Source organism: Bufo bufo, chromosome 2 (genome assembly GCF_905171765.1).
Source record: "Bufo bufo chromosome 2, aBufBuf1.1, whole genome shotgun sequence".
Lineage (NCBI taxonomy): Eukaryota > Metazoa > Chordata > Amphibia > Anura > Bufonidae > Bufo > Bufo bufo.
In genome coordinates this window covers 3,635,768-3,650,838 of record NC_053390.1, presented here as the reverse complement: position 1 = coordinate 3,650,838, position 15,071 = coordinate 3,635,768, and the positions used below count along the sequence as shown (strand labels likewise).

At 45.9% G+C, this 15,071-nt stretch overlaps 1 protein-coding gene across 4 annotated transcripts in view; it reads right to left on the bottom strand.

Moving 5' to 3' along the window:
- Positions 1-15,071, bottom strand: part of LOC120991954 (C-type lectin domain family 12 member B-like) — a 72,855-nt gene that overhangs the window by 15,448 nt on the left and 42,336 nt on the right. For 2 of the 4 annotated variants that reach the window (XM_040420700.1, XM_040420703.1), the window contains 2 exons: positions 12,521-12,559; positions 11,573-11,596 (listed from right to left, as the gene is read on the bottom strand). The exons of 1 other annotated variant lie outside the window; for it this stretch is intronic. In XM_040420700.1, coding sequence (XP_040276634.1) covers positions 11,573-11,596; positions 12,521-12,559 — 63 coding nt within the window. The remainder of the gene's footprint in view (positions 1-11,572; positions 11,597-12,520; positions 12,560-15,071) is intronic. One more of the 4 variants, XM_040420702.1, reaches the window with a different exon arrangement.

Below are 15,071 nucleotides of genomic sequence, written 5' to 3'. Positions count from 1 at the left end.
ACCGTAAAAGGAAAGATGGCCCACCTCCTCTTGAAGCCTGGTGCTACACCTCGTTTTTGTAAGGCAAGATCAGTACCTTTTGCCTTGCGAAAAAAAAGTGGAAGCAGAGCTGGACCACCTATTGGCTGAAAAGATCATAACGAAAGTGGATAGAAGTGAATGGGCATCACCAATTGTGCCTGTCAAGAAAAAGAATGGAGACATTAGGATTTGTGGTGATTTCAGGGTAGCTCTGAACAACCAACTTCTTGTGGATCAATACCCATTGCCTCGACTTGAAGATTTATTTGGCTCACTGGCTGGGGGGCAAAAGTTTACAAAAATAGACTTAAAGCAAGCTTACCTGCAACTGCAAGTACACCCAGATTCACGCCATCTGTTGACCATTAACACTCATAAAGGATTATTCCAGTATAACCGCATGGTTTTTGGCATAGCCCCAGCTCCAGCCATCTGGCAGCGGATCATGGATGAGGTACTGGCAGGAATACCTTTCACCCAATGTCTACTGGATGACATGCTCATCACTGGTCCCACTGATGAAGAACACAGAAAGAATGTTGAAGCTGTGCTAGAGAGACTCCAAAAGTATGGTTTACGTGTCAATCTTTCAAAATGCGAATTTCTCAAGTCTCAGCTGGAGTTTTGTGCCCACACGGTGGACCGACATGGGTTACACACTACTGAAGAAAAGGTTAAAGCCCTTACCCATGCCCCTACCCCCCGGAATGTCACCCAGCTCAGGTCTTACCTTGGCCTCCTAAATTACTACCACCGTTTCTTGCCGAACCTAGCACACCAGCTCTACCCATTACATCGCTTACTGGATGCAAGAGCTAAATGGATATGGACAGACAAATGTGAAGAAGCTTTTCGGCTTTCTAAAGAACTCATTCTGTCTTCTCGAGTTCTGGTCCACTATGATTTAAAGAAACCCGTCATCCTGGCTTGTGATGCCTCGCCTTATGGACTGGGTGCCGTGCTTTCCCATGTCATGCCGGATGGCACGGAGCGCCCCATTTCTTTTGCCTCCAGGTTTTTAACCTCAGCGGAACAAAACTACTCCCAGATTGACAAGGAAGCTTTGGCCATTGTATGGGCCACAAAAAAATTTCACGCGTACATCTATGGTCGGGAGTTCACACTTATCACTGACCACAAACCTCTGTTGTCAATACTGAACCCTCAGAAAGGAATTTCTACAACAACTGCATCTCGCTTACAAAGGTACGCTTTATTTTTAGGAGCTTATGCTTATTCTATCAGATACCGCTCCCATGATACCCATGGCAATGCAGATGCTTTTTCCAGATTGCCACTAAGAGATGACCACCCACTAAGAGAGGTACGTGTAGTGGAAGTACACAGGCCACAATCTTGCATGTCCACCTCCCTGATTGCCAGACATACAGCCACAGATCCTTTCCTGTCTCAGATATTCTCTTATGTTCAGACTGGATGGCCAGAGAGAGTTTCAGGTGAATTTCGTCCGTACTTTGCCAGAAAATGTGAGCTTGTGACTAATGCTGGTTGCCTACAATGGGGCAATAGAGTGATTGTACCCCAGTACTTGCAATCAACCATGCTAAGGATACTGCATGAAGGCCATCCTGGTGTGGTGCGCATGAAGCAGCGAGCCCGGAGCTATGTTTGGTGGCCACAAATGGATACAGCAATTGAAGATTATGTTGCTCAATGTCCTGGGTGCTGTCAAGCCCAGCGACCCCAAAAGAGAGGAACCCTGCAACCTTGGCCATGGCCAACAGAACCGTGGTCCAGACTCCATCTTGATTTTGCTGGCCCCATCCAGGGTAAAATGTATTTGATCGTGGTAGATGCGCATTCAAAATGGCCGGAGGTTTTTCTAATGCCTTCTATTACCTCAGCTGCTACCATTCTAGTCTTAAGGAAGCTCTTTGCTCAATATGGCTTGCCAACAGCCATAGTCTCCGACAATGGAACTCAATTTACATCGCATGAGTTTCAATCCTTCCTTAGTGGCTTGGGCGTCCAACACTACAAAACAGCTCCTTATCATCCAGCTTCAAATGGGCTGGCAGAACGATTTGTGCAGACATTTAAGAAGCACTTACTGTCCACTCTGGACCAGGTTGGACTGTCAGAAGAGAAGCTGCTGGAATTCTTGATCATGTACCGTAACACGAAACACGCTACTACTGGGCTGTCACCGGCTTTTCTTATGTTTGGCAGGCATCTCCGCACCAAACTTGATTTAGTTCGTCCGCAGGAACAGTCACCAACACCTCCTCCGCCGGGCCGTCTGGGATTCCGTGCCGGTGATCTTGTATGGTCTCGGAATTACAGAGCTTTGCCTCCTTGGCTTCCGGGCGTTATTGATGGAACTCTTGGCAGAAGAATGTACCTTGTCCGCCTGGAGGAAGGCATTTGTGTTCGGCGACACCTTTCACAATTGAGGAAACGCATTTGCCGGCCACTAGTGACAAAACCGACCCCTCTTTCTAACCACCCACCAGAGTCTACTCTGGACTCTGCTGGTGACATATGGCATGGTGTCTGGCATGATCCCACAAGTTTACAACCAAACCCTGAACTGGTTGGTGACCATATTCCTGAGGAGCCCGGACATGTGCCTGGAGTTACAGAGCCTGATTTGTCTGTGGGACGCCCACTGACATCTCCAGAACCCTTGACTGACTCTATCCCTCCCGGTGCTGTGCCTCTGCGTAAGTCTACCCGTCAAAGACGTCAAACGCCTCGCTGGCAAAGTGCTGAAATCTTACGGGACACATTGGAGGTCAGGGAACAGAGACAAAGGGCTCATGAAGTGCTGCGGAAATCACAGAACTGAGTTGGAGATACTACTTGCTGAACTGATCTCGCTTGCCTTGTTATGTTATGTGTTCAACATTTTGTTCTCTTGTTATGTTTTTTTTTTTTTTTTTGGGAAGGAAAGGAGGTGTGATGTTGTGATAGATCACTGTGACCTTTAGCCTCTTTCTCCTGATGCATGATGGGGGAGGAGGAACTGTACCAGGAAGTCAGACGGTGTGTGAGGGGAACTGGAAGCAGACACATGAGGCTGAGAAGGGATTACATCTGATAAGGACAGAAGCTGTTAGGAATAAGACTCCTCCATGTAAGAATGCCATAATGTTCTGAGTAATAAACCTTGCTCTGGTTAAGTAGTACATCGGCCTGTGTGTGTAACTTGCTGAGCAGATACTGGCAGCATTGCCAGCAGTACCTGAGAGACACAGAGTGTCCAGGGGACATAACAGATTGCTCCTCAGGTTGTCTCCAGACAGAGGGGAGGAGACCATGATGCATTGTGGGGATATGTTGTCCTATGTCCCAGTCTTCATTCTGGTCCTCTGGGGGCGTGAACGATTGGTTGCTGTAGTTACATTGTATGTGTTGTTAATTACTGATTGGTTGTATTTCAAACCCCTGTGGGCAGTACTATGTTTTTGGTTTGTGAATAAAAGAGGCTGTACGTGAAGTACAGTCAGTTCCTGTTTCACCTTCAACAGAGAGCCTCGTCTCATGTGTGTGGGGATTGCTACGTGCTACGTGTATACTCCCCTGGCTATAACTACTAGCTCTTTTAAGGGCTGTTCCTGCTCTCTGGTTTTAGGAGAGGTCCACCCACTGGAGCCTGGAGCCTTGTCGTAGGTCCAGGGTGGGTAGGAGACGGTGAGACCTCAACCAAGCTTCGGCGGTTCGGGGGGTCTGCAATGCGTACGGTGTCAAGTGGAGTGCTTGGAGTCCTCGGAAAGCACTAGGAGCATTCATTCAACGGAGGTACCCGGTCGGGGTGCCAGGTGATCCGTTACATTGGTGGCAAGCAGTGGGATGGCGTCCTAGTGTGAGGAGAAGCAGCTCGGAGACACCGTTCGTGGATGTACTAAATTGAGGGTAACGCTAGTATCCGTACAGCGCCCCTGGCTACAGCAGGATGGAATCGGCTAGTCTTCAAACAGCGTTCCACTACGAGGATGAGGATGACCCGGACTGGAGGGATGCATTCCGGAAAGGCGTCTGGTATGATGCCCTGGAAAATGCCCAGCGGCGGCGGGGCGAGTGTCTCCCCAGTGAGGAACAGCAGTTGCGGATGCGAGTGGCCCTGCGAATGCCCCCTCTGGGAGAGAAGCCCCTGAATGAGTGGGTGACAGAACTGGAGAGCCTGGTATGGAAGGAGCTTTGGCTAGATGACGCCTACCAGGCACTCTGGTGGTATGTGATTCGGCACTCCCCCTGGATGGCTGAGCACGACAGACCCGAGGGTGAGAATTCTGATGGCCCTGGCCTATTGTTTGAGGCCTTCGCAGAACCGGAGTTCGGAGATGCTGGAGGGTCCCGGTTCTGGGATATCTATGACTACAGGGAGGCTATGCATGATTGGGCTACAGCGAGAGAGGTGAGACAAGACCTGGCATCTCTAGTGACAAAGGAGTGGGAGCTGGAGCAGGACTACCAATACTTCTTCAGCTCAATTCGGTCCCAATATACACTGCCAGAGAGCTGGGTGGCAGTCCCAGACCTACAACCCTACAGCTGGGAAGACCCGACTGAAGTATCCCCTGCTTCAGTACCAGCTACAGAGGTAGAAGTCCTCATAAACTGGTCCTGTGAGGAACCACAACAGGCAGGGGGAGACGGGACCGAGGTCTCTCCACCGGGATGCTGGGCAGCTGGCCCAGACCCTCAACAGCAGCCGGAGTTGCCAGGTGTGGACGCAGGTGGTCCTTACTCGCAAATGTTGAGGGACCTCACAGACTGGTCCTGGGAGGACCCACAGATGGCAGGTGGAGATGGGACCGAGGTCTCTCTACCAGTCCTACAGAGATGCTGGACGGTCGGTCCAGATCGCCAGCCATCTCCGCAGGGATACCAGGAGGAGGAGGGGGACAGCACCCCTAACTCCGATGGTGCAGATGGGACCGCGGTCTCTGCACCAGGCCTACCGGGATGCTGGACGGCCGGTTCAGATCCCCCACCGACCCTGCAGGAATGCCAGGAGGAGGAGGTAAGCGATTCCTCCTCTCCACAGCCGATCTGCAACAAGGTCCTGGGGATAGGATTCCCTGACCACATCCCAGCGGAAGAGCTGGCATCTGGGCAGAGCGCAGTCGGCCTCTGCCCTCCCCTATCCTCTTCTCCAGAGGCTGACTTTCCACAGGCTACCCCAGTGGAAGCGCTGGCATCTGGGCAGAGCGCAGTCGGCCTCTGCCCTCCCCTATCCTCTTCTCCAGAGCCGGACTTCCCACAGGCTACCCCAGCGGAAGAGCTGGCATCTGGGCAGAGCGCAGTCGGCCTCTGCCCACCAAGTACCTACAGTTCCAAGCTGGAGAACCACAAGGAAGCGAGGAGTAGCAGATGCCCACTCAACAGCTGGGGACATACAGAACAGAGCCAGGCCCCAAGATTCAACAGGTCCAGTATTGGGTTGTGGTTGGACTGCCAGACTAACTCAGGTACTGACCGTGAGGTCAGGTATCTGGTTAGTCTTCCCTGGGAGGGGGAGATGTGTGGCGAAACCGACCTCGCCACTGGGTTTTGGAGAGGACTGGCTGCTGGCCTCTTGCCCCAGGATTATGGGCCATATACTAACTTTTAAACCCCTGAACCGATTCAAGTGAATTTTGGATAGGTTTGTCCCCACGTTATACTGTTTGAATTAATGTAAGTTATATGTATGGACAATGTAAACTCACAAAGTTGTAACAATCTATAATAATTGTAACTTGTCAGCTTGGGAGGAAAATGCTGGGTGTGTTTCTATTGTGCCATTGTCCCATTGTGTGTTTAAATGGTGATGTCTGTCCTGTTGTATCTACATGTGTATTGGCGATCTCCCTTTGTTCTGAGAGATAATTGGATTGCTCCTCAGGTTGTCTCCAGACAGAGGGGAGGAGACCATGATGCATTGTGGGGATATGTTGTATTTGTCCTATGTCCCAGTCTTCATTCTGGTCCTCTGGGGGCGTGAACGATTGGTTGCTGTAGTTACATTGTATGTGTTGTTAATTACTGACTGGTTGTATTTCAAACCCCTGTGGGCAGTACTATGTTTTTGGTTTGTGAATAAAAGAGGCTGTACGTGAAGTACAGTCAGTTCCTGTTTCACCTTCAACAGAGAGCCTCGTCTCATGTGTGTGGGGATTGCTATACGTGTATACTCCCCTGGCTATAACTACTAGCTCTTTTAAGGGCTGTTCCTGCTCTCTGGTTTTAGGAGAGGTCCACCCACTGGAGCCTGGAGCCTTGTCGTAGGTCCAGGGTGGGTAGGAGACGGTGAGACCTCAACCAAGCTTCGGCGGTTCGGGGGGTCTGCAGTGCGTACGGTGTCAAGTGGAGTGCTTGGAGTCCTCGGAAAGCACTAGGAGCATTCATTCAACGGAGGTACCCGGTCGGGGTGCCAGGTGATCCGTTACAGTCACTTTGGGTAACATTGAGAGACTCTCTAAAAGCATTCTCTAACGTGCGTATACATAGGCCATATGCCCACTTCTCTCCTGCTGAGGTTCAGTCCAAGCAGCTGTGTGTGTTTTGTGATGCATCAGTAAAAGCAATCGCTGCAGTCGTTTACCTTAAAACTATAAACATTAAAGGCCAGGTCCAAATTGGCTTTACAATGGGCAAAGCAAAGCTGGCACCAAGTCCCGAACTTACCATACCAAGATTGGAACTTTGTGCTGCTGTTCTAGCAGTAGAGCTAGAAGATCTTGTGTCTTAAATAGATGTAAATCTTGATAGTACAGTATTTTATACGGACAGCAAAGTAGTGTTGGGCTACATTTACAATGAGACTAGGAGATTCTATGTCTATGTTCATAACAAAGTTCAAAGAATCAGGAGGTCTACACAGCCTACCCAGTGGCACTATGTACCAACTGACCTCAACCCTGCAGACCATGCTACAAGAGCCGTTCCTGCAGCCCACATTAAGGATAGCACATGGCTCACAGGACCACCATTCCACTACAAACCTGTCCTTGGCACTCTTCAGAAAGACAAATTTAAACTATTGGAACCAAACGTTGATGCAGAGATTCGTCCTCATGTTTCTGTACTTACCACAAAAGTTTCTAACAAAGAGCTTGGATCCAAATGATTCACCAAGTTTTCTACGTGGAGATCACTGAACAGAGCTATAGCTGGCTTGATCCCCATAGCCAAATCTTTCAGAGCCACACCTACAGGATCAGAGCACTGCAAAGGTTGGCATTATTGTCACAAGGCTCTTACAGTGCAGGAGCTCACACAGGCAAGAGATGTTATCATCCGTTGTATCCAACACAAAGTTTATGCTCAAGAACTTGGACTCATCTGAAATCAAAAGGGTGTTCCTAAAGAAAGTTCCCTCTGGAGACTTGACCCTTTAGCAGATGCCTTCTGGAATAAATGGAGGAAACAATACCTCTCTACACTACATGTCCGGAACAAATGGCAAACCAGCAAACCCAACATGGAAGTTGGTAATGTTGTCCTTGTTAAATACCCTCAGTCGAAAAGAAATCACTAGCCTTTGGGACTGATAACCAAGGTGTTCCCAAGTGAAGATGGGAAGGTCAGAAATATGAAGGCAACATGAGCCTAAACTCTTCCTCTGAACTGATTTTGCAGCTCTCTCCAGAAGTGACTTAATGTGGTATCCTACAGATACCAGGCGGGGAGTGTCATGCGTTCAGCAAGTTTATTGTTAATTTATGCATAACTTTCATACATAGTTAATATGTTTTCTGTATAATTCTCTGTTGATTGTGTAACAGCACCATCAAGTGGCTGTTTTACATACAATTGCAGCTATTCATACTACAAGTTTGGTCTACTTCAGCTTCCTTATCTTAGTGACATCATCATCCCTGCACATACAGATGTAGCAGGGTTAGCACTCCAGCTCTTTACTCAAATTTCTTAACTCATCGCGTTATCTTGAGACAAAAGCCATTAAAAAGCAATTGAATGTGTTTGCTTAGATTAGATAACACAACTCAGAAATCTCAGAAAACAGGAGTGTTAACTCTACTCCATCCGTAGCAGCCATTTTCTTAATCACAGTCATTACTGCCTGAGGATAGCACATGGCTTGAAGGCCTCTTGAGACATCCTCTACATCTAAGCTCACAGTAGCATCACTGTTTTACCACACTGATTTACATCCTTGCAATAAAGATACAGTTGGACGTTACTCCATTGTCAATTCATTGCCGGGATAAGGTTTAGCTGTCTGTCAAGCTATGTACCTTCACACATAAGGAGGACAGAACAGTAAAACAGCGGCTGCTTACGAGTTAGATACGAGGAACTGCGACTCCCTGACCGCAGTGAAACAACGGCTTCTTACAAGCTAGATACTAGTACTGTGATTCCTCAAACCCTGCGAGTCAACAACCTCTAACAGGCTGGACCGCATAGTACTGAACCCTGCAGCTGCTATAGCAGAGGCAGAGGCATTAGAAGCAGCAAACTCCGCAAGTGATAGACCCAGCAGCATAGTTGGGCCTGAACCTGATCATAATGATAACTTCAGATTACGTCATGCAGCATGCAGAGTCAGGTGACAGCCTAAATTCAAGTTCAAAAGCAGTGTCAACCCCTGCTGAAGAACCCAAACAGGCGCCTGTCACACAACAAGTGACCAAAGTTATCCAAAAACCCCGCTTTGAACGAGACAACAGTTTCATAGGACATCAACCACCAACGCAACCTGCATTCAGACCTACAAATGATCCCAGTATAGTGAAGTCCTTTAAGAAAGAACAAGTATATGGTGACTACTACAGCAACAATCCACCAAAGAACCAGGTATGTCAGAGTTCCTAAAGTTCCTTGCCCAACGTGAGTTAATAACCAAGGGGTTAATAACCAAGGGGCTCTCGGAGTTTGATGACAGACCTGAAAGCTATAGGTAATGGCAATCATCATTCAGAAATACATTCAGAGACCTAGATCTGTCTGCATGTAAGGAAATTGATCTTCTTGTTAAGTGGCTAGGAAATTAGAGCGGATTAGAGCCATTAATATTAACTACCCGAACACTGGGTTAAACATGATATGGGAGAGACTTGATGACTGTTACGGCTCACCAGAAGTAATAGAGAACGCACTCTTCAAAAGAATTGAGGATTTCCCCAAAATCCACAACAAAGGGTTCCAGAAACTTTCATACGTAGTTAATATGTTTTCTGTATCATTCTCTGTTGATTGTGTAACAGCACCATCTAGTGGCTGTTTTACATACAATTGCAGCTTTTCATACTACAAGTTTGGTCTACTTCAGCTTCCTTATCTTAGTGACATTATCATCCCTGCACATACAGATGTAGCAGGGTTAGCACTCCAGCTCTTTACTCAAATTTCTTAACTCATCGTGTTATCATGAGACAAAAGCCATTGAAAAGCAATTGAATGTGTTTGCTTAGATTAGATAACACAATTTAGAAATCTCAGAAAACAAGAGTGTTAACTCTACTCCATCCGTAGCAGCCATTTTCTTCATTCACAGTCATTACTGCCTGAGGATAGCACATGGCTTGGAGGCCTCTTGAGACATCCTCTACATCTAAGCTCACAGTAGCATCACTGTTTTACCACACTGATTTACATCCTTGCAATAAAGATAAAGTTGGATGTTACTCCATTGCCGGGATAAGGTTTAACTGTCTGTCAAGCTATGTACCTTCACACATAAGGAGGACAGAACACACTTATTGTCAAAAACTATGCATTTTAAGAATGTTAGCCAAATGGTCAGCACCTTACTTCTTTGCTGTTTACTTGGACTGCCTCTGAGTGTGGCTGGTACACGCCAAGCAGGCCTAACTGTTCCTTGCTCATTATTGACTGCCTCTGAGTACAATTAAAACTAATGGTTCTAAACCAAGTGGTTATGTGCTCAGCCGAGTACATGTAAAACTAATGGTTCTAGACCAAGTGGTTATGTTCCAAGCAGATCTAACACCGTCAAGGGTAACCCAATGCTATGATGTACGTTTGAAGTGGTAGGGGAAAAGGCTCCTCCTAAGTTTATTGGAGAGTTTTAAGTATGACTAATCCTCCATGTCCTAAGGCCTGGTGCACCGAAAAATGTCTTCGCTAGCGGTTTCATTCATTAAGGTGACAAAGCGTAAAGCATAATTAGGCCTTGTTGTTGAAAGGGAATACAGGATAAAGCCACCCTTCTATTTGTGGGCATTTTCTTCATTGCATAGTGGTGGGAGTACAGAATAAAGACACCTCTGCAGTTTCTTTGGTATTTGTGGCCCAATACCCAAAGTTAGTCAGTGATGAGTACTTAGTGCACAACTCTTGGTTCTTTGGTTATACCTGAGAGGGAAACTGTTAGTGGACACCCTACTCACAAGGGCAGAGATACCTTTTGGTAGCCGTCTGATATGTTAGTAATTTTCATGCAGCACTTCGTATTTATTATGGTATCCTCATAGCATATATATATATTTTGACCTAAGCACAAGCTGAGGGCGGCTTGACTCTTAAGTAAGGGGGAATGTTATGTCCCGGAGTGCCATTACCACTCTTTTGCACCTTGCTACCATCTTCTATATGCTAACTTACATCATCAAAATGTATTTTATGCCATCCCCGAATAACATACATATTCTTTCCTATGTAACTGGTATATTTCATGTAATGTGCCTGGTCCGCCAGCAGATGGAAGCAAACTCTAGGCAGAGCATTAGCAAAATCTGGAACTTTTCCTTCCAGTCTTTAACCCTCTCTCAGAGAGAGGAGGAGTTTAGTGTTAGTGAGTCTAGTCCAGCCTACCCTCTCCTGGGGAAAGGTTGTATGCTGGCTAGCAGAACACTGTCTGCTCTGCTAGGCCCTGCCTCTAAAGTGCATTTTGGTTGCATCTCCCCTCCTGGGCTTCCATTGCCTTCATCCAAGCTAATGCCAAAGCTTGAGGTACTCAAAGCCAGGAAGAAGTTCCTAGGATTGAGTACAGTAAGAGACAGACTACAAAAAGCTAACTTCCAGCAGAAGAGGAAAAGTTCCTATTTACTCCAGCCAGCATAGCAGAGCTGAGGAAGCTACAGCATAGCAGAGCTAAGATTGTTGCAGAACTGCTTGCCTGCCAAAGTTAAGCCAATACCTGCTGATGACCAAGATGAAGTCTGAACAGTTGCTTTACTTGTAATAAACATTGATCCATACAGTTTCCAGACTTTATCAAGTCTGGACTTAACTTTGTTCTACACCATCCAAGTTATCGCCCCCTTTTGCACTGCTTCGTCCGACCACGTCTGGGATCCAAGGATATCCATGTAGGAGCACTGTGACACGTGCTGATAACATCTACAGAGACACTGCAGGCAACTCTACACCACTCTGGCAATCCTACTCTGGGTACCAACACTACCAACTACAAAGGTTCCTCGTTGCTTAACTGCAACTGGCGTCACGATTACTTGCTCTATAAGAGGAATGTATTTCGTAGAAACCTCCTAAGGGGCAAGGGATACCGCCAGACGCTGGGATTGGGATGCTGCTACCAATTGGCGTACCAATCGCGGGCGCTGCACAGCCAGATGCCATCCCTGCATACACCAGCAATATCTGCAGACGTTACCTGTGTTGTTCAGGAGATCAGACTCTGCAAAGAAAAGGAAGACATCAGTGTCCTGAGGAACTAGACAAGACATCACCCAATATTCACAGAATGTGTTACTTACAGCGAGGGGAACCGTTCCCTGACTACTGGAACCTGAAGGACTTACTGCCACCTATAGGTGTAGACTCCTACAATAGTAAGAATCCCTTTATTCTAGTAACCCCCATCAATCGGCCGGTGACATACTGCCAATATTTGTTACTTCTGCCTTCACCAGTAACGATGGCCGCCACTCTCTACTATACATAGGAATAGATTTACGCCCCCTCACTCCACGCTGGGGGGCCCCTATGTCTAGGAGGACTTATTCAGTCCTGCAGCTTTATTAAGAAAGACGGTGGGATTTAAAGGGGACGTTGGATCCACTGAAGCTCTTCATCACTAGTGATTAGCGGCATAGGCAATATTAGAATTCACGATATTTCGCGAATTTGTGGCCGAATATTCACCATGAATTCGCAAATTCGAGAATTCGTGATCTCCAGTCATTGTTACTTGATTGCGAAAATCGGCAATATAATATAGTCGCGATAAATTTGCGATTAGAATATTCAACACTATTTGCGAATACGAATATATGACACTCTATTCAAAAGATTTGCAAATTCTCGAAGTGGCAATATTCGCGATTAAAATTTGCAATTAGAATATTCGCGCTTAACACTATTCATCACTGTGTCCCAGTGGTTTGAAGTAGGACACCCTCTGCCAACAATATGGTCCCCTAGTCCAGACTAGAAACGTGTAGGGTTAGCATAGAGCTAGTGCCGGTCAGTAATAACACCAGAAATAAGACTGTGGCACAAAATGCCAAAATTAAGATCATATGATGAATAGTAGTAGAAAAGAGCATAACGAGGCTCCGCCCCTGAGGAGCTGATCCAGTACAATCCTGTAAACACTCACCTGTCATGTTATTGTGAGGACTGTCCTCTGTGAAATGTTCTGCAAAGGACAAAGTCAAAAGAGGCAAAATGTAAATGTCCATAGTATTAAAGATGCGTCGGCGCTCAGCATAGGGCCCCACACACACAAAACTATTTATTGGCCACATACAATCTGCCCCTCTCTCAGTCCTGTACCTCTCCCCCACTCTCAGTCCAATATCTCCCCCACTCTCAGTCTTATATCCCTCTCAGTCCCATATCTCCCCCCTTTCTCAGTCCTATATACCCCCTGTGGCGGAAATAACCTTGCCACTGGGTTTTGGAGGGGCCTGTTTGCCAGCCTTTTGCCTCAGGATTATGGCCCATATATTAAAACTTTGAAGAAGAAGGTAGACTGGCCGCACAGCCTAAATCTGTGGAACTGCTTTGGGCAGGAAAGCCATGCTTGCGGTCGGTCAAATGTGACTTCCATGGAATTCAGGAATCCCTGCTCGGATCTGGGTGATTTATGGATATGTTATTCGCCAAGATCAGAGCTATCCAGGGATGTATAATTTATGGGAATATGTGGAGCTTTGGGGTGTTTTCTGTGTTTTGGGGAAAAATTTGTGTTTTTTGCCTGTGAGTGATTAAGTTCACCCATTGTGTTTGTTAATTGTATCACAGGCAGAGCCCATTGTGTTTGTTAATTGTATCACAGGCAGTGTAGCTGGCCAGCTAAGACCTGTCCTAGGTTGTTAATATAGCTTATATGTTTATACAGCAAGACCTGCCAATAACCTTAATACAGTTCCTATGTTTATGTGTTAAAGACAAAAGCAGAGTTATTTACTGTGACTTCATGTTTGGATGTCATATAACTGTTATATATTGTGTTCACAGAAGCAGAAAAGATAATATGCCTTTAAGATTCATTATATAATGTAAGGAAAGCTCAATGACACAGCAGACACAACAGAAAGCATAGAGTTAAACTGTTGTTGCTGGGCAGGAGTCTTGACCAATCACAGCCAGCCACACACACAGCAGGAGTCTTGACCAATCACAGCCAGCCTCACACACAGCCTGTCTGGGAAATTCCCATAGCTAGAATCATTATACACCAGAGGAGAGGAGCTGAACAGACAGTCACTCCACTAAGAGCTGTGTTTTATGGAAGCAAGAGGCCAATATAGGTATTTAGAACAGTAATATAATGTTCCTATTGTTAATGTAGTGATTAGAACTGTATACTGAACTAGTTATATGTATGTTTACTTACAGTTCCACCATTCCAAATTTCATGCAAATTGCAAATTACAATCATACAAACTGCGAACTGCTCATACCAGATCATAAGCAATTGCATACTGCAAACTGCAAACCAAGTTGAGCAAGTAGAACTATTAGTTAGACCTCAGATATACCTCTCAGAGAGATCATGAAGTGCTTAAATAACTTAAAGTGAGAGTACAGATACTGAAGAGAGAAATATATCCACCATTTTATGTTGAATGACAAGATTCAGCAGTTGAACCACCATCTTATGCATACCACCATTTTGTAATACCTATTCAACATGTGTTTTGTACATGGACTATCTGCTGCGGAGGCGGCAGTGTTATATATGAAGAAAAGTTGAAGTTAATAAAGAAGTTATTTCCAGCATTTGGTGTGCTCTTTAAACCTACTGTTTCCATAGAACGGCACTAGAGGAATTACAGAGTAATAGACAGTCTGGTTAGACTAATAGTCAGAGATATCAGAATTCTTCTAATGCCACAGCGCAAAAGGCACTTCATAGTGCTGCAGCTGCCATAGGCATAGCCCATTGTGTTTGGTAATTGTATCACAGGCAGAGGGGGGTTGTGTAAAATTGCTGGGAGTGTTACCATACTGTAAATGCATGTGATTGACTAATATAAAAAAACTGTCTCAGTCTTTCACAAGGTCCAAAGGGGGAATGTCCCTTGCTGGAAGACCTGCATAAAAGGCTGACATGTAGCCCCATTAAAGAGTTCCCGTTTTACCCTCAACATAGAGCCTCGTCTCATGTGGGGGGGAGTCTGCATCTACACTGGGGAATGCTATACGCTTGTGATAAATGAACTGGGCACTCTCAGGATACAGGGATCACACAGATATTTATTAATATATAAGGCAATAAAAACGACAATAAAAGAGAATATGGCCCTCCTGTAGGAAAGCTATGTATAAAACAGCACTTGCTCACTATAACTGGCACTCTGACTCTAGATGGATATTATAAATTACACATGGCATATTCTAGCAATAAAACGACAATAAAAAGGTACATCATAGATTATTCACACAATAAAAAAATCGCACAATTAAAACGCATATATATCGCAGATGCTGAATGTTCACTGGGAAAACTACAATTGCGAGTTGTTCCCCAACTCACTGGCAAAGTTCTGAAGCTCCAAAGTAACAGTTAGAGGCACCGTGACGTGATAGTCCCACAACAAAACAGGTATAGCGGCGTCCCGCTCTATATTCAACCAGTAGCGTCCCACTGGGCTAATAGCATTTGAGTCTTGTTAAATCTCTTGTCAGCAAATATTTGATGA